A 23929-nucleotide genomic window follows, 5' to 3' on the forward strand; every position below is an offset into this window, starting at 1 on the left:
TTCTGTTTTCTCAAGTTTGTTAATGTCTCCAACTCGCTCTGACTCAGACTTGAACACTTTTTGAAGTTAAATACAAGCCACAGAATCATTTGGGTTGGAAAAGACATCTAAGATCATCAAGGCCACCGTTAACCCAGCACTGCCAAGTCCCACTAAACCATGGCACCAAGTGACACATCTAATACAATCCCCTCACAGCAGGGCTCAAGCCACAGCAAAAGCAGAAGGCAATGACCCCAAACACACCCAAAACTCACTCTGCATCCAAGGAAAACTATCTTGAGATCTTCCAAGTTTTCTCTACGTCCCACAAACCACCTCACAACTTAGAGAACCCCTTCCCAAAGTGCACTGTTTCCATGGAATGCTACCTTCCAGTTTGGAGCTGAGCAGCCCAGTTCAGGAGGAACAGGAGGTGGAGCACGGTGGGTGGCAGCTGCACCCCAGGGATGATGCCACTGACATGACACTCCCCAGACTCTCCCACCAGCCCCAAATCGGACAGGGAATGCTCCCGCTCCTCCTGGCTGCCCACCTGGGCTGGAGGCTCTCTGGTACTTACTCCCACTCCTTCCTCCGTGCCTGTGGCGTGCTCTGCATCTTGTGTGCCTCGTGTGCCTTGATAATGTCCCTCTGCTCGATCAGCCCACCCCGCCGGCGCTTGATGACGTCCGGGCTCACGGGCACGTACTGGCCTAGCCCCAGGTCAAAGGCGCTGCCGGTGTCCGCGTCAGCATCCTGGGAGTGGGGCTCGTAGAGGGCATCAAAGCTGGCAGCCCTCGAGACCAGGGCCTCGGCCAGGCCTTCAGGCTCCAGTAGGTTGCAGGAGTGGGTGGTTTGCATCAAGCCGAGCCGGTGCTTGCGCCACGTCTCCTCCTCGGGCAGGGCCAGGACGTAGTGGGGGGAGGCACCATCCAGCTCAGCCCCCTTGCCTGGCATGCCCATGGAGCACGTGCCAAATCCCAGCATCTTGGGTGCTGTTGTGGCTCATCACTCTGGAGGGGAACAAGACAAAGAGGGGAAGCTAAAGGGTTTGCTCCATTTGCACCACAATCCACTCCCTTCCCCCCATGTCAACCAAAAGTCCTGTTTCTCCTGGGCTTGTTGGGTTAGACAGTCTCCAGCCAGGCACACCACACACATCACTGGACCCCCAGGGTTAGGGCAAGGGGTACCACTGCCTCCCTTGGTTTTCTCCTCATCTTTCCCAAACAGGTCACCCCTGCACCTCTTGAACCTGCAGCTCTCTGGCCCTGCAACCAGCCCTCCAGCAGAGCTTCCCATAGCTGGACCACAGCACAGCAATATGGAAGGAGCCTTGGGACACCCAGGTCAGATCACCCCTGCGCTCCTTCTGTTTGGTTGGGTTTTCCCTGTGGGATATCCCTGACTGGAGCATCTGTATCTCACTCCAGCCTCACGTTCATGTGATGACAGACAGGCAGACACAGGCAGCACGTCATGAAGCTGGATGTAGAAATACCAGTGTGACTTTGAGTCAGGAGCTACACATGGGAGAAAAAGGCACAAGGAACACCGTCAGGAACACCTTGCCAAGCAGTTCTCCTTTGCTAAGCAGAGCAGATGAAGCCCTACAGACAGGAGATGCTTGTATCTGAGAGTACTGTCATGGTGAAACACTGTATTCTCACACTGGAACTGTTCCAGGAAGGGCTTTGCTCCATTAGTCCCTGAAATTCCTCTTCAGTGTTTGCCCATGATGGAGGTGAAAGAAGGGACAAGGGAGCTGGGGCTGTTGCCCCCTTCTTAACTACATCCCTGATACAGGAGAAAATAACCCATCAACCCATCAAGGGAAAGGAGGATTTAAATCTTCCAATAATGCAGCAAACTGAGCACATCATCATTTTAAACCCTCCTCCAGAACAAACACGGAGGTGAAAACAGAGGTTGGGATAAAGGCTGGGAAACATCACACCAGGAGAAAAAAATAAACTAAATATAGGGGAAAAAAAATCAACAGTAACTGAGGGGACAACACAGAGCATGGTCCTTCCATCCTAGTCAAAATAAGCCTGACATCCCCATGCTGCAAGGGAAGGGATCGTCAGCCCAGGGGGCCATCCTATCTCCTTCGGGTCTGTGGTGATGCACTGTAAATAGAAGGTATCTAAAATCACCTCCAAATTTAAACCTGCCTAGCCCAAGGGATACTTAGCCCTTGGCAAGCTCTCCAGAAAGAAAAAGGCAACTGCCAGCAAGAGCCTCAGCAAATTAATTAGCACATTGATAAGATGAGTTGGCTGCTCCCACTGAAAGCTATAAACAGATCCTTCACTCCACTCACTACTTTGCTTACCCATGCGACTTTTTTTAGGTGCATTAATTACTTGTTCAAGTCAGTTCTGGACACCTTTATAAGATCTCATTTTCCCCAACTTCTGCTTTTCCTTTTCATCTCAGTCTGCTTGTTTTTAATCCTCCCCTGCTAAAGTTTAACTCCTCATTCAGCTACTCCAGGTTTACTTGGGGATTTTTTCTTTTGTATTTCTGTTTTGGATGGGTTTGTTGTGGTTTTTTCTGTAGCTGGTGAGATTTTTGTTTTGGTTTTTTGTTTGCTTAGTGTTGTTTTGGTTTTACTTTTTTTTCAAAGAACCATTCTGCAGCCCTGTTCCTTTTCCTAAACATTTCCTTGGCAAAGACAGGAGACAATCAGGCACACCAAGCATGATGACTCCAGGTTTCAGCCATGCTGTGGCTGCAGCAGAGCCCTGAGGACAATTAGCCAAGAGCAAATGAGGACACAACCCAAGGGTAGGTTCAGCATCCACACAGAGACTGGCTCTCCTGATGCCTACCAATACACCTCCCACACGAGGCTTGCTGCTCCCAGGGACACTGAGGACTCCCAAGCTTTCAGACAAGCAGGAAAGCTCAAGCAGAGACCTCAAATGAAACACTGAGAAAGCTTGAGGAAATAAATAGAAATAATTAGCTTTACCTGCACCTCAGCAAACAGGGCTCATGCTGCCAGCAGAACAAGCCACGTTCCCTCTCGAGAAGTGACAAGGAGGGAAGGGAGGATGCCAGAACATTTTGTTAGGTGAAGCTGACGAGGCTACGCGCTAACAAGGGTGCTCACGGGGTGCCACGTGCCGGGTACTGAGCACCTGGCACTGGGGCATCTCCTGGTTTTCTGGCCTCTGGTCCCCACCTTAGACGGAAAACAAATACACTTTATTTTCACACTGAATCTGAATTGGTGGAGAAAAAAACCCCACCACATTCACTCATGTAATTTGGCTTCTGCTGTTTAAATGCCAGCCCTGCCTCTGTCAGTGGGGAACAACTCGGTGTGTGCTGGAAATGGACCGTGGACAGAACTGGGACCATGGAGACAGCCAGCAGCCCAACTTCCATGCTGGGTTTGCTTAATAACATGCAGCTTGAGTACATATCATAGAATTGCCTGGGTTGCAAAAGATCCTGAAGATCATCTCATTCCAAACCCCCTGCCGTGGATTCCTTCCACTAGACCAGGTTGTTCAAAGCTCCATCTAACCTGGTCTTGAACACTTCCAGGGGTGAGGCAGCCACAGTTTCTCTGGGCAACATATGCCAATGCCTCACCATCCTCACAGGGAAGATTTCTTTCCACATATCTAATCTAAATCTACTCTCTTTTCAGTTTGAAGCCATTCCCCCCTTTGTCCTGTCACTCCATGCCTCTATAAATAGACTGTATCCATCTTTCTCATAGGCTCCCTTCAGGTATTGGTGCCTCTGAGCCCTTTTAGCTGCAAAACAGTCTTTTCCTGGGAATAAACCCAGGTTGTCACACAGTTCCCTGGTAACAACTGGACAGAACACAGCTTCACAGCTCCATTAATGACAATTACTAGTTTAAAAAGCAAAGGAAAATAGCATATCCACCTGTATGACCCCCCTATACTCCCACATGTGGTTTCCCACAGGTGACTCCAGCTGATACTTGCTGTCCATATCCCCGGTTGCATGACTGGGATGCAGTAAGAGCATGGGACAGACCTGCACAGGACTCCAGGTAGCCCCTGCCACCCCAACCTCCACAGGAGAGGGGGACATTACTACCCAACAATGGTACATTTGTCTGGTTTTGATACAGGAGAGCTGAGGAACCACTGCACTGTGACACATAGCAGGCTTTCAATACCTGAAAATGAAGTCTCTAGAGGCTCTTATCTTCCAAACTTCAGTCTCAAAGTAATAAAAGTCAGGAAATTTACTGTTTGCTCCCGCTGCGGAGAAATCATCCAGATAAAACCATGGCCACAGGGCGCTGAGAGCAGCCAAACTGAATTAGAGAGGGGGTATTCAGCTGCAAACACATGGGCAACTTGTGCTTTCAGTTGCACAGTTACTGGAGCAGCATGACACTCCCAGTTCAGCCCAGGGCACATCTGAGCACACAGACCACACAGCTATGTTGACACAGCTGGAGCTCAACCCACCTAATGGGGATCTCATTAGAGAGATTGCACCAGCATCCGTCCAGCCCTTCCTGCACGGGATTGCCATGGCCAAACAGGGACAGAATAGTGAGTAGCTCTGGCTGAAACGGGACACAAGCATCCAAAGGCAGCATCCCACCCCACAAATCACTGAGAAAAGCCTTTTCAATCACCAGAGCACATATGATGGAAGAAAAAGCAAATAGATCCTCTCAGCAGCATCCTCAAGTGCTACACACTGCCAAGAGACCCAGCCCCATTATCCCAACCCCAATCATGTGCCATAGCCAAGGAAGGCAGCCCCAGCAGGCAGGAGACCCTGGAATCTCACAACATACTTCATTTTTTTTCCTCTAGCAGCTGATTATCTAATGAAGATCTGCAGTGAGAAGTGGGTTTCCAGCAGCACTACTGACCTACAAAGAGGAAATTCCTTTTAGTGGTTTTCTCTGCATGTGTGTTTGCTCCTTTTAGGGGTTTTCTCTGCGTGTGTGTTTGTGTTACAATGGCAGCAATCATGTCTTTAACTATGTATTACCATAATAACTGCACACAGCACTTAAGGCACTGGGTGAGCTCTTTGCTTCCCTTATCTGAATAAACTTCACCAGAACCCCTGGAGCTAAAGCAGAAAGGCTTGATGCCATGCTGGTCCATGGGGACTGATCTTCCCCAGGCAGCACAAGAGTCCAGCATCACCATGCTGAGCTCCAGCACTGCCAAGAGCCCCAGGCAAGCAGGGAGGCAGAGATCCTTCCCTGGAGAGGGAGTAATGGACAAAACCTGGCTATGGTATATTCAACAAGCAACAAAACTGCTGAAGTCCTCCAACCATGGTCGAGCACCCCAGCAGCCTTCCCTGGGGGTTTGGGGGATGATTTTGACAGCAGCACCAGAGCAAGAAGCTGTTAAATATATATATAAAATTTATATCATATTGTCTATATATATAAAATATAAACCTATATGAGAGCATCTAGGATACTGTTTCCAAGAATCCTGGGGACACCCCAAGCCAGGCAGAGGTTTTCTGCTTCATCAGCCCACAGGACATGTCTCTTTGCCAAACTTGGCTGGTCTCCCTAGGAACTCACATGCTTTCAATATCTTGGCCTTGTTCCATCCTTCCTGGGGTACAGGGATACTCCAAATCTATCCCCTGCTGCCCCTTCCCTCCAATTCACTAACCTGCTTCTCCCAGGTCACAGGGGCCACTTGATTTTCAAGATGATCAAATGCCATCTGCCTCTCTGTGCTCAGCCATGCTTGCCCTGAGCTGCTAATTATTAGTCCTTGCTCAGGGGGAGGAGGAGAGCTCATGCAGAGTGGATAAGGAGAGCGCTAAAGCTCAGAGTGCTCAGAAGAATTTCAGCGTGGGGCCCTTCCAGAGACAGATGGGCTGCAAGAGCGGCTGATTCATCCTTATGGCCTTTTCCTCTCCTGCCACGTGCACTCCCCTCACAGTGGTATGGATGCCATGGTTGGTGAGCCCTGCTTGGGTCAGCTCTGGACCCTCCCTGTCCTGCAGCCTGCCTGGACGGATCTGTGCAGTGCAGTGGTTGCAAGAGCCAGTTGGAGAGGGTGTTATTTTTAGTCGAATCATTTGATACTGGGGAAAAGTTTGTTGCATCAAACCCCTCTCTCACAGCCCCCACCACTGGCAGATTTGCAGCAGCTCTGCTGGGAAGGACAGATCCCATGAGAGCCAGGTACCCACGAGAGCCAGGGCTGCATCCCATGCTTGGGAGCTTTTTATGATGCCAGGAACAGAGAGACACTTAAACAAGGTGGGGAAGAAATGAAGAAAGGAAACATTTACAAGCAAAGACTTAGTCCTACATTCAGCAAAAGGTGCAGATAAGAGGACCAGATCAAATGTCTCACCTGTCACACAGGAGAGCCAGGGAAGGCAGCACCCCACACACCAGTGTGTTCAGGGCAGAGGGACATGGTGAAATCAGAGACAGACCACTTGGCTCATTTCCTAAGAAATATTCATCACCCATTCATATCTAAAAAGCGCTATTTTTTAGGCCTTCACAGCTCCAAAACAACACAACAAAGACCCCTGGAACACCTACAAAGATCAGATGGAGGAAAGAGCACAGCTTAGAATACCCAGGGGCTGCTTCAGGCTGGGAGATGCTCTGGCACCACACATCAGACAACCTTTCATCTGGGAAACAGCTTTTTTCTGCCATGCCAGGGTTTTTACAGCTGGAGTGATGCTCCAGCAGCAGAGCCCACTCCTCAGGGCTCGGCACTGCTTCCTGGGAAAAGCAGCACTGAGCCCAGATGGAGCCAGGCTGCTGCTCAGGCCCCATCCCAACAAACAGGTATCTCCAAGGCCAGTGAGACCTCAGTGGGTGTAAGGGCTCACCTGTGTCAGCAGTGGGGTAGCACAACCCTGGATACAAGAGCCCTCCTGTCAGCCCTCTATCTCCATCATGGAGAGTTGGGAGAGACAGAGAGTACTGGGGGAGTGGGACCCTGGTCTCCAGGGCTGGCTGCAGGCAGTGAGCCCCAGTCCTGGGGACCCATTCAGTGCATGGGCAGGCATGGCACTGCTGGGGTGGCACTGAAACACAGGTCTCTATCTGGCCTGACATAGGGGCAGCACCAGGCATGGACAGCAAGGTGTCATGGTGATCAGGAACACACATCCTGACAAACAACCCAATGCCCAAACCTCTTCCAGCAGCACCTTTGTGACAGTCTCATCTCATCACCTCTTCCTGGATCCCTCGCTGCAGGGCAGGCAGATGTTTCTGCAGCTCAAGGCAAGGCACCCGTCATCACACATCCATCATATCTACAACCTGCTACCCCCCAATTCCAGCCCCACACTAGTATCCCAGATCTTCAGGAAGGCAGAGGAAATGCAGACAGAGACAGACCTGAGGCGGTGTGTTCCGTAGGCAAGGATGGGGTATGTGGGACAATGCCTGGCACAGCTCAGTGTTCCCCTTCCAGCTCTTCCATCCAGCAAGGCAAAGGGGAGAGGTATTGCTTCAGTGGGAACAGCTCTGTGAACAGCACGGACCAGGCTTGGCAATAGAAATAATCCAGAATGGAAAAGCAAGAGTGATTTGTGCAACAGCAGCATCCAGAACCCAGCACTGCTTTAAGCTGTACGTAGCCAGAGAACGAGCCCTTAGGAGTTTGCTTTCCAAAGAAGGGCAGAGCCAGGACTTCTTAAGATAATTTCCAGGCCACCCTCCAGGAATTAACTCTGCTCCTACACAAGACCACAGGCTGTCACCCTAAGGAGCTACACTGCCCTTCTCCCTCCACTCCCACCGCAAGGAGGTTATCCTTGAAAAAGACCAACAACCCTTCTGACTGTCAATCATTCCCACAAATGCAGAGCAGGCAACCAAAGACAATGTAAAGCACACGTATGGAAACAGCCCCCAGTTCGTGGTCCTTGAAACTTTCCCCTCATCCAACCATGGGCAGGGGGAGAGTGACATCTCCACGAGCCCACCATTCCCTGAATATTTAGCAATCCAAGAACCAGTGCACACGGGTAGTCATGGACAGAGCCCTACCACTTCAAGGAAAGCCTGAATTTACACTTTATTTAGCACACAGCAGCAGGAGTGCTGGCTCTGCAGGTCACACCTCAGCTGCTCCCGCACCCCAGGAATGGGAATATGTGAGCAGTGCTGCCAAGCCTGGTAATTCAGCCTGACCTGGCACATTTCAAAGGGGGACATCAGGGTTCAGCATCAGTCCCCATCTGCCTCAGTCCAAAAGCAGCTGAAGAATTGCCAAGGTATAGAGAGGAGCAGGAGCTGCCAGTACAAGCCAGGATGTGTTAGAAGTTGCTGTGCGACAGAGAAAGAAAATGCTTTTAAAAATAAATAGAGCAGATTCTGGGATACACTGCTGACAGAAGGCAGCCAGCCCTGGCTCCTTGCTTCAGAGCACATGAAATACAGCAGCAGCAGCAGCAGGAAGGGGCTGGGAACAGGGCATTGCTGCTGATGTAGGACATCAGAAACGCAGGTCAGCTTGAAACCAGAGGTAAAGGGGATTTGAAGTAGATAGAGAAGGAAAAACATGAAGCCATACATGGAGCATTGAGGTCTCCTGTGCACTGCCCTGGGAAAAGTTAGTACACCCATGTCAAGGCAGGCTGAACACATGTGGTCCCAAGATCATAGAATCATGGAATGGGTTAGGGAGGAAGGCACCTGCAAGATGATTTGGTTCCAATACCATCTGCCATGGGCAGGGACACCTCCCACTATCCCAGGCTGCTCAGAGCCCCATCCAGCCAGGCCTTGAACACTTCCAAGGATGGGGGAGCCACAGTTTCTCTGGGCAGCTCGTGCCAGTACCTCACAACCTGTTTCTTCCCACCATCTAATCTAACCTGCCCTCTGTCAGTTTGAACACATTTTCCCTTGTCCTGTCGCTCCAGGTCCTTGTTGAAAACCCCTTTCCAGACCTCTTGTAACCCTTTAGGCACTGAAAAGGACTCTAATATCTCCCTAGAGCCTTCCCCTCTCCAGGTTGAACAACCCCAGCTTTCTCAGACAGTTCTTATAGGAGAGGTGACCATGAGACCCAGGAGCTGCTCAGTCTGGGCTTCCAAGAGGGTTGTCATGGGTCTGAGCAGCACCCCATGCATCACCAGCACACGTCCCTGTTCTGGCTTCATGCTCCAAGTTTCAGCTTCTCCAAAAAACACCTGTCTTAGCCAGGAGCTGCCTGCTGGGATGTGGCAAGAAGGACACACACACGGCTTGGACTACAGCATCGCAGGAGCATGGCATCCCACGGCCACAAAATTAATGTTTAACCTGGCAAAGCCAGGGAGAACAAGTTCTCATTTCCAGCAGTGCCTTCACTGAGGTGACTCACAAACCACATCGTGTGTCATTCCTTAATAGACCTGCAAAGGTAATTCTGCCATCATGCAAACATCAGATTCCCAGCACCCCTGAGAGTGTAAAACAAAGGGATGCTGTAAAGGTGAGAGACAGCAGGCTTTATTCTTCTCTGACTTCTGTTCCCATTTTGTAGAACGACTAAGCAAAAAAGTCTTCTTGTTTGTGCAAAAATGAAGACAATCTCTTGCACCAATTGCATGGTGAAGAAGGGAAGGGGACAGAGAATGAGCCTGTCCTGCCGTGCTGAGGGAAGAAATTCTTCCCTGTGAGGGTGGTGAGGCCCTGGCACAGGTTGCCCAGAGAAGCTGTGGCTGCCCAATCCCTGGAAGTGTTCAAGGTCAGGTTAGATGGGGCTCAGAGCAACTTGATCTAGTGGAAGGTGTTCTTGTCTGTGGCAGGGGGAGTGAAATGACATTATCTTTAAAGTCCCTTCCAACCTAAACCATTCCAGTATTAGATGAAGAACATGTGCTATCCCAGCAGCTACAGCCACAAGGACAGGGCAGAGACCCAAATCACTGGTAAACAGAGCAAAACCTTCCTAATTCCACCTTAAAGGCAGAAAAACAGCTTTTCCTTTTGCTCCTTCATGAAGGTCTTCCATAACCAGTACCTGTTTACCTTACAAACTGCAGAGAACTGACTGGGTTTGCCTTATCTTATCCTTTTACCTTATTCTGGCTTGAGCAGGGTTGGGACAAATGGACAACAAAAGGGAATTTCTTGGTTGTTAACATAACAGATGCACAAATCAGGCTCTAAGGATTCTTCAGCAAGCAACAAGCTTTCCTGCTGATTAAGAAAGCATGGCCCAGGACACTTGACTGCTCAAGGCAAAACCCTGGACCTACCACTCTCCTTCTTCCCATTCCACACCCCTCCCTGTCCCTGTCATCCGCAGCCACTCCAAGCTGCCACACAATCCCAGATCTCATCCTCTAAGGCCAGTTTCTCCCTGGGGAGACACGAGTAAAATAAATAAATGTTACTGTAGAGCTAAAAAGAATACTTCAGTAATCCTGCTTTTTCCACCAGGACTAATAACCTGGCTCAGCAAGCACAGAGTCCTCACCTCCCACCCAACACACATAACCCCAGGAAGTCCCAGGGGCCCCTCTCCTGCCCAGGGAAGACCACAAAGACCCTCAGGAAAGCTTACCTCCTTTCTTCTTGCTCTCAAAAGCAGCTACGCTGGTGGACTAAGGACTGGTAGGCTACACCAGCCTGGGCGTGAACCCAGTCACTTCCCTAAGGTGCCAGGAGGTTTGCACTTCTGGAAACCATCCGGGCAAGAGGACAGGCATGGAGCATGGCATCTTTAGGCACTGCTTTTTGGATACACCCAGCTGGACCCCAGCTGCTGTGAATGGCCTCTTCTCCCTCCAGCAACACAGGTCTGCCCCTAATTCCCGGTGCCAATTCCTCCTCCAAACCACAGCCACAGTGGTGCTGATCCCCCATCATCTGCCTTGCTTCCTTACAGCCAGCAATTCCAGCACCTCTCTTTGGACCAAAGCCACTGCCTTATCATTAGGCTCCCTCTACTCCTCAAAATGTTTCTTCTCACAAGGAAAGCTCATCCAGCTCTGCTTTCCCTTCTTTTTATCCGTTTGCTACAATTGCTGATTTCGAGCCGCTACTGCCTTCCCTCCTTCTCCTCTTTATTTGTGGCATTATTTCATCTCTGCTGTTTCATCCCTCTGAAGTACATTTCTCGGAATAATTTATACCAAAGCAACCTTCCTGCGAGAGAGCTGCTTTGTGGGACACTTAAGCACAGTGATAATGAGCTCAAATTAAGGATGAGACTAATTCACAGAGAAGAGAAGGGCAGGCACAGCCAGGAATAACAGCCTAGCCCCAATCTCGAAGTTCTGTGCTGCTGACAGCTGGAGCCTGGGAAGATCCAGTAGGAAAAAAGCAACGTGCATCCCACAAAATATAAATAATGGTGTGAGAAATAAGATGCACACCAGTCCAGCCCAGCATCCTCCACAGTCCTGGCTGAGCAGCCAGTCCAGGCATGGAGCTAGAAGAGCTTTCCTCCAACCCAAACCAGCTGCTGCACTCATCAGCCCCATCTTCCTGAGATGATGCCCAAAGGCTCAATTAGCCCATAACTCGTGAAATTGTCCCTTTTACAGCAGCACGTGCATTTGGACTTGACCATATTTGCAAACATCAGCGCTCACATGGCAACAACACGCGAACGGCTACTCATCGGTGGCACCTCCATCCATCCCCCTCTGTCTCCAGGAAGGCAGACAAGGCTCCTCCACAGGCAACACAGAGCTCTTTTTACTCTGGGGAACTGCCATCTGTAATTTTTAGACATCTTGAGGATGGCTGAGGACCGGCAGTGCGAGACTGACAGCGTATGTCACACAGCCTGTAGACACCTGGGGGGTTCTCCTCCAGCATGGCACAGCCATCCAGCACTGCCAGGTTATCCAGCACAGCCCCCTCACTCACCACCAGCCCCGTGCTTGCTCACACTCAACACCAGCAGAGCCCATTTGCTTCCAGACCCTTGGCAACTCGTAAACGAGCAGTGGTATTTCTGGCACCGTCACTCCCCCTCTCTCTCCTCTTGCTCACCCGCTCCTTCCTAAATAGTTTAACACCATTGATTTTTCCCCTGCCAGCCATCTACCATCTACCAGCAGGCTTTGGAGCACCAGCAAGATGTTTGAGCAAGCTGGGGAGAACCAAGAAATCATCCCTCACAGCCCCCAGCCTGCAAACCTACAAGTGGCAGCAACCAAAATTCATCCCTCTCAGGAGGGTACCACACTGACAACATCCACCCTTTCCCACACTGGCAGGCACTGGTACATGATTCCCATTCAGCATTTCAGGTTTAAACCAGGTCAGTTTCTTGCTTTAAGCCTTGTTTGTGTGTTAGCTGCCAATTGAACTGCTTGTGAGGGCTCCAGCCTTCTTCCAGTGCTTCTGGGTCTGTCTGGGTTGCATAAAACTCCATCATGATAGCACAGAATCACCATTTGGGAATACAACATTTATGTCTGCTCAGATTTTACACCCTTCTTTGTGTCTGAAATGGACTGGACAACCCTTACTAACAGGACCAGCAATTTGTCACAGTCCTGAGCTGAAAACAGAAGGTGCTCAAAGCCTGCATGCATCCAGATGGGATCCCCCATCTCAGAGGGCACCCAGCACAGGGTTCACAGGAGCCAACACTGCAGCCAGAACCAGGGTTCTCCAGAAAAACCAAGGCTTCCCCTAAAACAGTGGCTGCCAGGGCCAAGCCTCCCCCAGGCTCTGCCCCAGAGCTACATGACACCACTATCACCTGGCCTTGAACGCTTCCAGGGCTGGAGCATCCATGGGTCCAGGAAAATAGATGAAAGCAACTTGTCTTTCCTGGTCCTTTTTCTTGCCTAAAGTCTCAGAGTGAAACAACTGTAGGATCCTGACAGGGAGGAAGCAGGCTTTGTGTCCAGCACTTTGTTGCTCCCTCCTCCCCTGCCCCCTTCCCATTCTCGGACACCATCCCTTATTGAGGAAGCACCAGTTGGACGCTAAGATATAAACCTGCCCCATCTCCTCCAAAAACACCCTGGAGCCAGAGCACTGGGCACCCTCAAGCTAAAACTAGTCCTACACACGAACCATCACCTTTTGCCAGCCAAATACAGACCAGAGCAGACCCCCACATATGACCCACCTCCCAGATACATCCTGCACCACCTTGGGATGTCTCCCCATCCATCCCCAGCCTTGCACACACAGACTGTATCTTGGCTCATTTCCACCATGCTCCGGTTTATTTTGCACAGAAAACTTGGCCCCAGAAACTCAGCAGCAAAGCTTGTTAACACCAGCAAGTGCCCAAAGAAGGTGTCAAGCTGCCTGCAAAGAGCTTCCCCAGCTGTCAGCATCCCTGTGGTGGTGGGAGGCAAGGCTGGGATTCTAGGTACAAGACTCAACACAGCCCTCAACACCCAAGTTACACCTCTGGTGAAACTTCTCAGAGGCAAGAATAGTCCACAGTGTTTTTAGGCTGTATCCAGCCACCTTGGATCTCCAGAATGTTGAATCATTCATAGCTTGGAATGGATCCAAGGGCAAACCCATGTATTCACATCACTCCCTCTTGGGGGGGCTCCACCCTGCCCAGCAAACAGCCAGGAGCCAAGTCAACATCTCTGGCTCAAGCTCCCTCCCACTGCACGCTTCCCCATTCCACCTGAAAATCAAAGTGAGCAATGCAGATGAGGGTCAGAGCACTCAGCATATGGCTATGGTGCACTGCTTGGTCCACATGTGGCCCAGCAAATCTGGAGCCCTGCAAGCAGCACTACAGACATAAGCCCCACTGCCCAGCCTAACCGTCCAAATAAGCTTTGACCAAGGATGCTACACACCAAGCGATGCATCCTCTAAAAAGAGGTTTGGGTGCTTCCCACATCCCACAGGAGCTGTAACACGAGGCTAATGCAGAGTGTTTCTAAAAATCCCAGCCTGCTGCAAGACACGAAGCACCATGTACGTTCAAGCCTGCTTGAAACGGCTAACGGATTGCATCTATTCCAAGCTTGCTACTTCCATATGCCAGGGGAAAAGAAATAATTAAAAAAAAGCCCAAAACCAAAGCAGTGATGACAAATTTCTAAAGCTACTGTAGCAAGGGGAAAAAAAAAAAAAACACAACCACAAAACCCATAGTAGAAACAGTCTCATGTCATCTCCCAGAAACTTCCCTGTGCTGTGAATGCCAAATTATCAAGCTAAAAGGAAGAAGGGAAAAAAACCCCACACTTCCATAACAGATTGGTATTGTGTACAAAAGGACAACAGTAACCACGGTCTTTCTCACTTGCTGGCATCATATTCAGCATCCACTTCAACAGCTTGTTGTTTGAGAAGTAAAACCTGCACCTTCATCCCCAGGTCTGAAGGAGGATACAAAAATACAGGCTTGCCTCACCCCCTTGGCCCTCACAGCAGCTGCACAGTCCCACCATGCTCACAGGGTGCAGGAAGGGAAGCTTAGTGTGCTCACCTTGGGCTGCATCACCCACAGCTGTGGCAGCTCCTTCCATGGCTCACCCGACCATCATGGTGTCCTGGGACCTTGCACCAGCTGTCACACCAGAACCAATTAGTCCCCTCTGGATCCAAAGCGATCCTTGTTAAAAGCAGGCTCCACACCTCTGACTCTCCCAGCTCACACCACCTTGGCCCCAACGTGCCTAATGCCAGTGGCATTATTGTCTCATGCTGGAGAGGGAGAAAACCCTCAGCAGCCCAGGAAGGAACGAGTGGGCAGGAGAGCTGCAGCATTTTGGCTGGAGCAAGCTCTCCCTCTTCTTCCTTGTGGGATTTCTCCATGCGTTCTGCCAGCGTGCACCATCCCAGGGTGGGAGAGGGTTATGATGGTGCTGCCCACCACCCTGCTCCTTCCTATCTGCAGCATCCAAATAAGTCCAGCCCCAGTGCAGGGATGCTCTGGCTGAAGCTCAGCCCTCTCCAGATCCTGCCACAGAGCTAAGAACATGGAGCCATCCCAATCCGCCACAGTGTGCCTGAGGGACCCTGCCAATCTAATGGTATTTTGGTTATTTATGAAACCCTGGGGTCTGGACACAGGAAATCAGGGAAAATTCAGCTCACTCCAGAGGAAGGACTGGTCCAGCCCAATGCACCATGCTGTGGAGATGCAATCCTGGCTCAGAACTAAACAAGCAGCAGTGCCTGACAATTCCCAAAGCACCCCTAGCCAATGAGACTTCAGGGAAAACACACATCAAGCAAGCTGCTGATTTACTGAAGAGCCCAGAAAACAACCACTACTTACTCTGTAGCTCCAGGAGCCACATTCCACTTATTTTCCAAGTCTAGTCTCCTCTAATATATAAAAAAAACCCCACCTGAATTATTAAGGGAACTGATGAATAACAGAATGAAACAAAACCACTAAGTTGCTCTCTCTGTTCTATCCAACCTGATTTTTTAAAGCATTTAAATCCTCACTTCGACTCCTTCAGTTCCTGCTGCTGGGCACCCAAATCACAGTGCAAGCCTTTATTAATAAAATACATATTTGATCCATCAGAGTAGCTTCAGTTTTTGTTCTCATTGCCTCAGCCCCTCTCTCTTCCACTGGCACTGCAGGTAGGACACTCCCTTGAGGATGACAAGGCTGGAGTATCACACATACATGTACACTCTCCCCCTTTTCCAAGCATGGAGAAACGTGCGGCAGCATCCCAGAGCTTCCTCCCATGTCCATGTTCCCCTGTGGCAGGAGGAGCACAGCGCTGCTGAGAACTGACCCTGCTCCTTGCTTTGGTGCAGGAGTGATGGGGGAATTGCCCCCATCCTCAGCACCCTGCATGCCACCATTCCCTGAGGCATGGAGCACCCCCCGCAGCACCCATACCCCTAGCAGTAGGCATCATCTTCAAGATGCCAAGGTGAAAGCATCACAGTCTCCTCCATCACCTGCATCTCTGGGAGAAGCTGCTTTGGAGATTCACAGCACGGGATCTCCCCATCTCATTACCCAATGCCTCTTCTGAAACTCGGGCCAAGAAATACACCTGTTTTGGAGCACCAGTAGGATGGAGCAGCCTGAGCCTGCTCCTCAGGATCAGCTCCACAGCTCTGGCAGCAGTTCATGTTCCTGCTAGGGAAAGCATCCCATGCCTGCGGCTCACTTCCCAGGGTGAGATGCATGGCACAAATGATGGGAGCAGGAGAAGAGCAAGGTTGCATGCAAGACTTTTACAAATTAAAAACAAAGAGAACAGCCTTTGGGAAAGAGACTGACATAATTAAAACATTAATTCAGCTTTTTGCTCCAAGCGAGCTCTAGTCACCCAAAATTCCCAACAACGGATAGCACCAGGTCTGAGCCCAGCTCAGAAAAAAAGAAAAGAAAAAAAGAAAAGAAAAAAAATGAGTTTATCTGGTGGAAAATGTCTACTCCAACATAGCAGACACGCTTCATTTCAATTCTGCTTTTCATATCGCATCCACCAGAGGGAAAATAGCACCAGATTTAAAAGATGGCTTTCAAACCTAAAGCCTCCAAACCTTCACCTTCCTGTTCCAACACACAACATCACATGTGGCCATTTTTAAAGATTCTACTCTCTCCTCACCCCTCTGACTGGTTCTCATGAATTTGCCTGGCGCAAATCAGCTTCACTCCATACAGGCATTTTGACTTCAAGCAAACTTCTGCCTCTGAGGCTGGGGACACCTCTGTGCATGGTCACCAGACCACACCCTAGTACATCATGCAGGATGCCCTTGGACTCCCTGGATCACCACACTGCACCATGAAGAGCTGGTTTCCTCCTCTTCTTGCTCAGCATCAGCCCAACACACAAGGAGGCATTTCAGGGTAACCCCCATCCCCTGTGACACTGGGAAGTGTTCCAAGACCCAGCAGCACTCTCGATAGCCCCAGGAGCTACAGAGGGGATGGTCCTGGGGCAGTTTCAGGGGTGACAACTCTGGGAAAAGTCAGACTGGAAGGGGAAGCAGCCTCTCCCAGAGCTCAGCACCCAGAGAAAGGGAGCAGGAGAGGGTTTACAAGAGAACAGGCAGTAGGCTGTTATATTGCCTGTTATAGGACAGATATAGGACACAAGATCAGGGGGTCAGAAGCATGTTGGAAGGGGATAGAGGAGCTGTACAGACACGTAGGAAGGTAAATGTGGATGAAGCAATGCTCTCCTGCCAGGACCAGCTTCCCACAGTCACTGGGCTCTGTTGCATGGTGACCTGGTTCAGGAAGGGCACAATGACTACCTCTTAGTCACCCGGGCCATTAACTCACAGACACCAATGTGGTGGACGGTAAAACGGCATTTATTAGTTTGTAACACGGCCTTTTCTAGTGCTTAATTGCCCTGTCATTTCCGTCTGCTTACGGTATCACCTAAACTACTGTTGGTTGTCAGGCGTTGGAGGGGGGTGGTCCCTGCCTTTCCGTACATACGAAGTCTTCCGATCGCCAGACCTTATCTACTCACAGGGCTCCATCAGCACAGGATCACTGCACCCCATCCAGTCCCAGGGCAGCTGGGGAGGTAGCAAGGCTGACATCCAACTCATTCCTTCTGACTGTCCATCCCAACACCTGACCCTAGAGAGGGTCCAGCTACTCCAGGTAAAGGAAAAGGGCTGGAAAGAGCAGGCAGGGCCGCACAACAATCAGCCCTGGCAGAGACCAGGGGCCTGGAACATCTGCCAGGGAAGCACCAGGCACTAAAGATGGAGTAGGGAAGCAGGAATATTACTGAACACAGAGCAAGGAGGACCAGGAGAAAAGTACATAAAGGATCCATAAATCCCCACATAGATGTGGAAGAGCCACGTGAGCACTGTCTCATCAGAAGACAATGGTGAAAGCAGTAGCCACCATACACCAGCAGAGAGCAAGAGATCACACCAGTCCCCTTTTCCTCCTCCTCCCAGGAATCTGCCACCCTGGCAAAACCTGCCCAGCTTTTGCATTCCTGCAAACCTCAGCTCTAAAAATAATGCTTGTTGCAAGTGACACATTTCAAGTGGAGACGGCAAGTGGCAGCCCACAGCACCAGACTCACTTTGCATCGGGGACGTGTTTTGTAAACAGGGCTTTTTTTAAGATTGCTTAGTAAGCTGTGATCAAACGTCCAAAGCCACCATCTGATGGGGCAGAACTGAAGTGGGTACCCAATGAGAGGGAAAAATTCCCACAGAAAATGGGGATGGGGGGCAGGGGAGGAACTCAAGGGCTGGACCCCGTTTCCCAACATGTCCCATGTGCCTCAACTCATGCTTGTAAGATACTCACCCTGTATCTTCTTGCAGGAAGAGTCAGTCCCAGCTTCAGCCATGCCCACAGCACAATACCCCCCTCACCAGCTGCTTCCAGTGAGAAATATCCCCTATTTATAGGGGAAGCAGAAGTGCAGCAAAGGCCAAACAGACTACCCCACTACTGGGGGGCCCGTCCACCACCTCCTGATCCCCCAGCAGGGTGGGATCCTTCCCCGGCTGCTGCAGCCACTCCCCAAGGTCCAGGATGAGTGGCAGAGCAGGAGGAAGAGTCACCCAAATTGTTGCTCAGTTAATCACAGTAATTAGCCACCATCTTGAGTGACTCCCATTAGTTACAGCTTGATTTTCTCAGGCACAGTCGGCACACGAAGTTTCAATTAAAGCTCATCACACAGCCAACTTGAAAGTAGCAGCCTGGCACACCAAAGGGCTCATCCAGGACAAAAGAACATATACAAGAGGTGCTCCTTTCCTTGAAGGACTCGGCTGAGTTAATTTTAAGCCAGGTATGATTTCCCAGCCCTGCTTGGGAAGCCTCAGCAAGCACACAGTGGCTCTGGAGAACAGATGCTGGAGGGCGGGAAAGGTTTGCATTTTTCCCATCCAGTGCCAGGACTGGATCCAAGCCCTAGTGCAGACAAGGTGGAATTTCTCTCTGGAGCAATGACCACGTGCTCCCATCATCCCACCTTCCCTCCCACCAGACCCACATCCCACAGCAAGCAGCTTCCTGCACCCTGCCCAGATTTTTGGAAGCAGGATCACTGCCTGCACCCTCTCAGGGCTCTTTGCTAACAGTGCCAGGTTGCGTAGAGCCCTCCACCCTCCAGCACTGACCTCTAAAAATCACACATGATGCCTCAACACCAAACAGGCTGCCCAGCACAGACCAATTTGCTAAAAGCACTCACACTGGTCCCATTGGAGGGCACAAAGCAGATGTTACCGCAGGGTAACAAGGGGTTAAGAGCCCACCTTCTGCCTGCAGCTTGGAAGAAAACAAGGTAAGGGGAATGTAAACGCTTTGCTGAACCAGAAGGCTTCATAAAAATATTAGCCACAGCCTAATGGGCTCTCTCCAAGGATGTGCTCGGAGGGGTAAGGCTCAGCACCACGCAGGCCTGCCTACACCTCTGAGCTTTGAGGCACCTTTGCAGCTGGTTTATGCTTATTTATACGCAGCAGTCCTCAGAGAATAATGGGAGGAGATAAAGCTCAATCCCTTCCCCTTGACAACTTTGAGCTTTCTGCTGCCTTTTCTTCAGAAATCAGACTCTGCCACCTCTAGCATCTTGCCAGTGCCGGGAGACAGGCTGTACACCAGGAGCCTGGTGTATTTTTAACAGGATCCCCCATTGCCTGCTTGCTAAATGAAAGGAAATAGAATGTTTTGGTAATAAAGAAATAGAACAATAAAACTGAGCCAGGTTGGGAAGCACAGATGCTTGTGGATGGCAAACTGGGCAGCAGGGCTCGGTGCCTCTACAGGGAATAGGTGTTTCAGTGCCCAAACTGCTTTGTTTAAACAATGGCCTGGAAAACCCAATATTGGATTTAAATCCACAAGAGGCGGCCTCTGAGGCAGGAAGCATGTATCCCGGTGTGGAAAACACTAAAGTTAATGCCTCTCTGCTGAAGAGGAGAAAAACAACCCTTCTGAGTCAATAATTAACACAGCTGGACATGGTTAGAGAGTCCCCTTGGCCTTGGAATGGAATTCAAGGGGAAAACCCCTCCAGAAAAACTGGGGGGGGACCTAGCCCCTCTTTTTTCAGATGCCACATCCCATCATCACAGGGGAAATGCAAAATAAGTGATGCCACGGAACCTCTGCTCAGAGAAAAGTTGGGATGATGCCAGAGGTATTGGAAAAGGTAGAAAGCCTAAAATCTTCATCCTCCCTGATCCCCTGGCTCCCACCTGCCCTGCTCATTTCTCAGCCTGACAGAGCTCAGCAGCCTCTCCCCAGGCACGAGGCCTCACACCTGTGACTAATGGTATGTTTTGACATCCCTGAAATACTCCAGCACTTCATTTCAGCTGTGGGGAGCAGGAAGGAAGGAGGGGACATGCTGGTGGGGAGCCAGTACTTGGAGGGGAGGGGAGGGGAGGGGAGGGCGAGCTTTTGCAAGAGCAACAGGCAGGGATAAAGCAAAGCAGCATGGAAAAAATGCAGGAGATAGCCAAGGGGTGGGTTGGGATCTGGAAGGCACCTGTGAAGCCTGTCTGATCCACCCTGCTCCTTGCCTGTGACTTCTCTGGAGCTGCAAGGCACTGGATTTATTTATCACCTTTCCACCTAAACACACTGCTTGAGTGGGGACTCAGGTGCACCACTAAATCCCAGCAAGGCTGTACCTGGCGGCAAGGGATGCAGGATCACCTGGGCCCCATCCTCCTCCTTTGGACTCTCTCCAGCAGAACCAGGAAGGTGACAGACAGCGATCCCTGGGGAGGTTAATTAATGAGCATCTTCCCTGTGTTAGAAACAGTCACCTCCGGCCCCAGGGGAGCCAGCAGAGACACAGCCTTCAGTGTCTGGCAGGAGAGCAAAGAGCATCCCAGCCACCAGCCGAGCTGCTGGCCAGGACCATCTGCCAACCAGCAGCACTGGGGAGAGGAGCAGCTGAAGCCATGGGGGGAGGAAACTGGCTCTTTTCCTGGCAGCTCTTGCTCATCACCAGATGCTCACACTGGGGCTCAGACGGTCCTGCTACACCCCAGCAGGCTGGGGAGAGGGAAGAGAGCCACCTGGACAGGGCTCCACATCACCACATGTGGCCCCCAGAGAGACAGAGGTGGAGAGTGGAACAGCTTTGGGAAAACTGGCCCAAACTGTGCCCTGCCCTGATGGAAGTGGCTCAGAACACCACCAGACTCACCCAAATCTGGGGAGCAGAGCGCCATTAACACCAAGGCAGAAGAGCCATCCCCCTGACTCTGTCACCCTGGTGTTCACCCATCCATTCCAGCCATGAGCATCCTCAGTGGCACCCACGGCTCAACCCAAGCACAGGATGCAGGAAGTGAGCAGAAACTCCAGCTGCCATCACCAGAGTGCCCCTCTCAGAAGTTTCTTCAGGTCACTATGAGCAAGGAGCCCAGCTGGCAGCAGTAGTTATGCTGGGGGAGAGTTCAGGGGGCCTGTTTTATCTTTCCAGCTGTCACTAAAGTCATCGGTGTGGCTGTGTGTGAGTGATTCACACCAGCGTATGAAAAGTCTGTGAGTCACACACTGGATGCAGTGGGTGGGTGCATTGACTCAGCCATGCCGGAGATGGGGCACGGGGGGCTGCAGCCTCACACGGCCAAGGGGACAGCCCTGTTCATACAGGGTCAAAGGCACCACTGCCAGGAGGTCCCACACACATGCTCAGACCCCTGTCAGAGCCCTCAGCACCATGGGTGAACCCAAGGGAGACTATGCCTCAGCATCAGCCTGTCACCTGTCCAAAATAGGTGCCAAGGTGCAATGGGGACAGGCCACGCTCTTCTTCATCCTTTCACTGGCAAAAGATTTACAGTGTCTTGTATGATAGCAGAGGAGAAGGAAAACCTCTGGGCATTCAAGGGACACAACTGCATCCCAAACTACAAAGAACAAACTTTCCAGGTACTCCAAGAATACTAAGGAGTGAGGAAACTCAGCCAGGCAGAAGCAGAGACCAGAGGGGAGCTCAGTGCTAGTGATCAGCCTTATGCCCCTGACACCACCTCCTCCACCTCCCAGTCTTGTAGTTCCTATACATAGTTCCCATGTCCAGGGGAGCTCAGCCCAGCAGCACAGAGATCTGCAGTGCTGCATAAACAGTTTGGAGAGAGGGAGCTAAAGGAAACCCCTCCAAAACACATTCCCATTTGGATGGCTTGGTCTCCAGGTACTCAGTAAGTGGTAGCTATGCCCCAGCCTTGCCAAGGCTGCCAGCAGCAGCAGCCAAGGCTGCAAACGTGTGGCTCATCTCACTGACAGCACCTTCCGTAATGCTGTGCCTCATCTGCCAAACAATCCCAGCCATGGATCCAGAGCAGCCAGGAGTGTCACCACATCCCACAGCATCCTGAGTCCATAACCCCCCATCTGCAGCACAGACCAAGCCCGGGGAGCGGCATGAGATCACACACGTTGGGGGAGGGGGATGTGGCCCATGAAGGAGAGCAGGGTGGTCTGGGTACAAGTGGCACTTGTCTCTCCAGGATCACTGGGGAAGAGTTATCCCTGGCCCCGCTCCAGCTGCACAAAGAGCCAGCAGGAGCCACAAGCACCAAAACACATGCTCTGCAATGCAAGAGCATCCAGGAGAGCTGGAGGAACCAGACAAACAAACCCTGATTTAGGGGACCACTCATTCATCACTGCCACAAGCAACACCCAGGCAGGGGCCAAACTCAGGAGTAGCACCCAGACCCACGGAATGTGGGGACTGGGTACAGGGAGATAACATGAAACAAAGCACTGGGTGCCCAGAGCAGGAAGGGGAAAAAAGACATCCTGCACATTTGGGAAGCCTTGGGCTGGCATGGGAGGAGGACTGGCACTGAGACCACTGTTGTCCTGCATTCCAGCGAGGGCTCCTCGGAGCATCCATGGGAGGGGAAGAGAGGGGGCTGACACCCCAATCCGGCTTCATCCACCCACCCACTGGGGCACGAGTCTGGGCAGCCCCTCGGAACAGGCCCACACACGCAAGCTCTTTCCCGAGGGTGGCAGGACCCCCGGGATCCCCAGCCCCCCAAACCACCTTAAGCACAGAGCCAGGGCTCCCTTAGTACAAACTTTATGAGAGCCGATCCCCGCGTCCCTGAAACCTCGGGAATGGAAGAAACGAGGAGCCGGGCTTCAAACTTGGGGTGCTGTCCCAAAGTGCTGCGGGAGCACCCCGGCCCCCAGAAAGTCACAACCCACCTCTAGCCTCTGGCTGCCGCCGGCTCCTTCTCCCGAGCTCCATCCCCGGTGCCCCGCGCATCCCGGCGAGCAGGAGACAGAAGGAAGGAGAGGAGGTGTCCACCGGGAATTGCTCAGAGAGAGAAGGAGGAGGAGGAGGAGGATGGAGACAGCCCCAACTGCTGTCTCCCGGCCGTCCCCAACAGGTAGCAGTGAGCGGGGGGGGACACGATGTCCCCACGGACTCTGAGAGAGCTTGCTGCCCAGGGCCACCATCCCGCTAGGCATCGCTTACCTGGGAAGAGAGGCATGGATCCGGCCGGGGGTTATTCCAGAGACATGATTTGTAATGGAAAACGGAGGAAAAGAGCCGCGGGGAGGGAGGGGAAAAGAAGGGAGGTAGGCGAAAGGAAGAGAGGAGGGAGAGACGAGAGGAGCAGGGAAGGGAAGAGAAAGGGGGAGGGGGATAAAATGAAATAAAAAAAAAAAAAAAAAAAAAAAAAAAAAAAAAAAAAAGGGAGAAAATAGAGACAGCTAAAATCTGTCTCCTGCCCACACAGTGGAAGAGAAATTTCTGATAATCGGAGGAAGGGAACTCGAACATAAACCAGAGGGGGCAGACGGGCAATAACAAAGGAGGGAAGGAGCCCAGACAAAAGACAGCAGCAACTGCCCGGGCACACACATTCCCCCCCTTGCACACACACCCTGGGGTAAGGACGGGTCACACAGCCTCCTCTCTGCCCACCCAGGTAACCCCGGGACCAACCACTTGCCCAGCAGCAGCAGCCAGAAACCTGCACCCCGACTGGCTTGATCCCACAACTAGGGCTGGGACTGCTGGCGAAGGATCCCCCACATTGCCCCATCTGCCTGCCCCAACCCCTATT

At 51.4% G+C, this 23929-nt stretch overlaps 1 protein-coding gene across 7 annotated transcripts in view; it reads right to left on the reverse strand.

Annotated features, from left to right (window-relative positions):
• CACNA1E (calcium voltage-gated channel subunit alpha1 E) overlaps positions 1 to 23432 on the reverse strand; it is a 134176-nt gene extending 110744 nt beyond the window's left edge. For 2 of the 7 annotated variants that reach the window (XR_007627720.1, XM_050306709.1), the window contains exon 1: positions 563 to 959. Coding sequence is in view for 6 of the 7 variants with exons in the window: in XM_050306709.1 (XP_050162666.1) it covers positions 563 to 945 (383 nt within the window). In the remaining variant the exon portion in view is untranslated. Of the gene's footprint in view, positions 1 to 562; positions 996 to 23334 lie in introns of those variants that run through there. The other 5 variants (XM_050306714.1, XM_050306713.1, XM_050306711.1 and 2 more) reach the window with 5 other exon arrangements.
• Positions 23433 to 23929: the final 497 nt, after the last annotated feature.

This window comes from Myiozetetes cayanensis, unplaced genomic scaffold (assembly GCF_022539395.1).
Source record: "Myiozetetes cayanensis isolate MyiCay16 unplaced genomic scaffold, myiCay2020 scf12, whole genome shotgun sequence".
Classification (NCBI taxonomy): domain Eukaryota; kingdom Metazoa; phylum Chordata; class Aves; order Passeriformes; family Tyrannidae; genus Myiozetetes; species Myiozetetes cayanensis.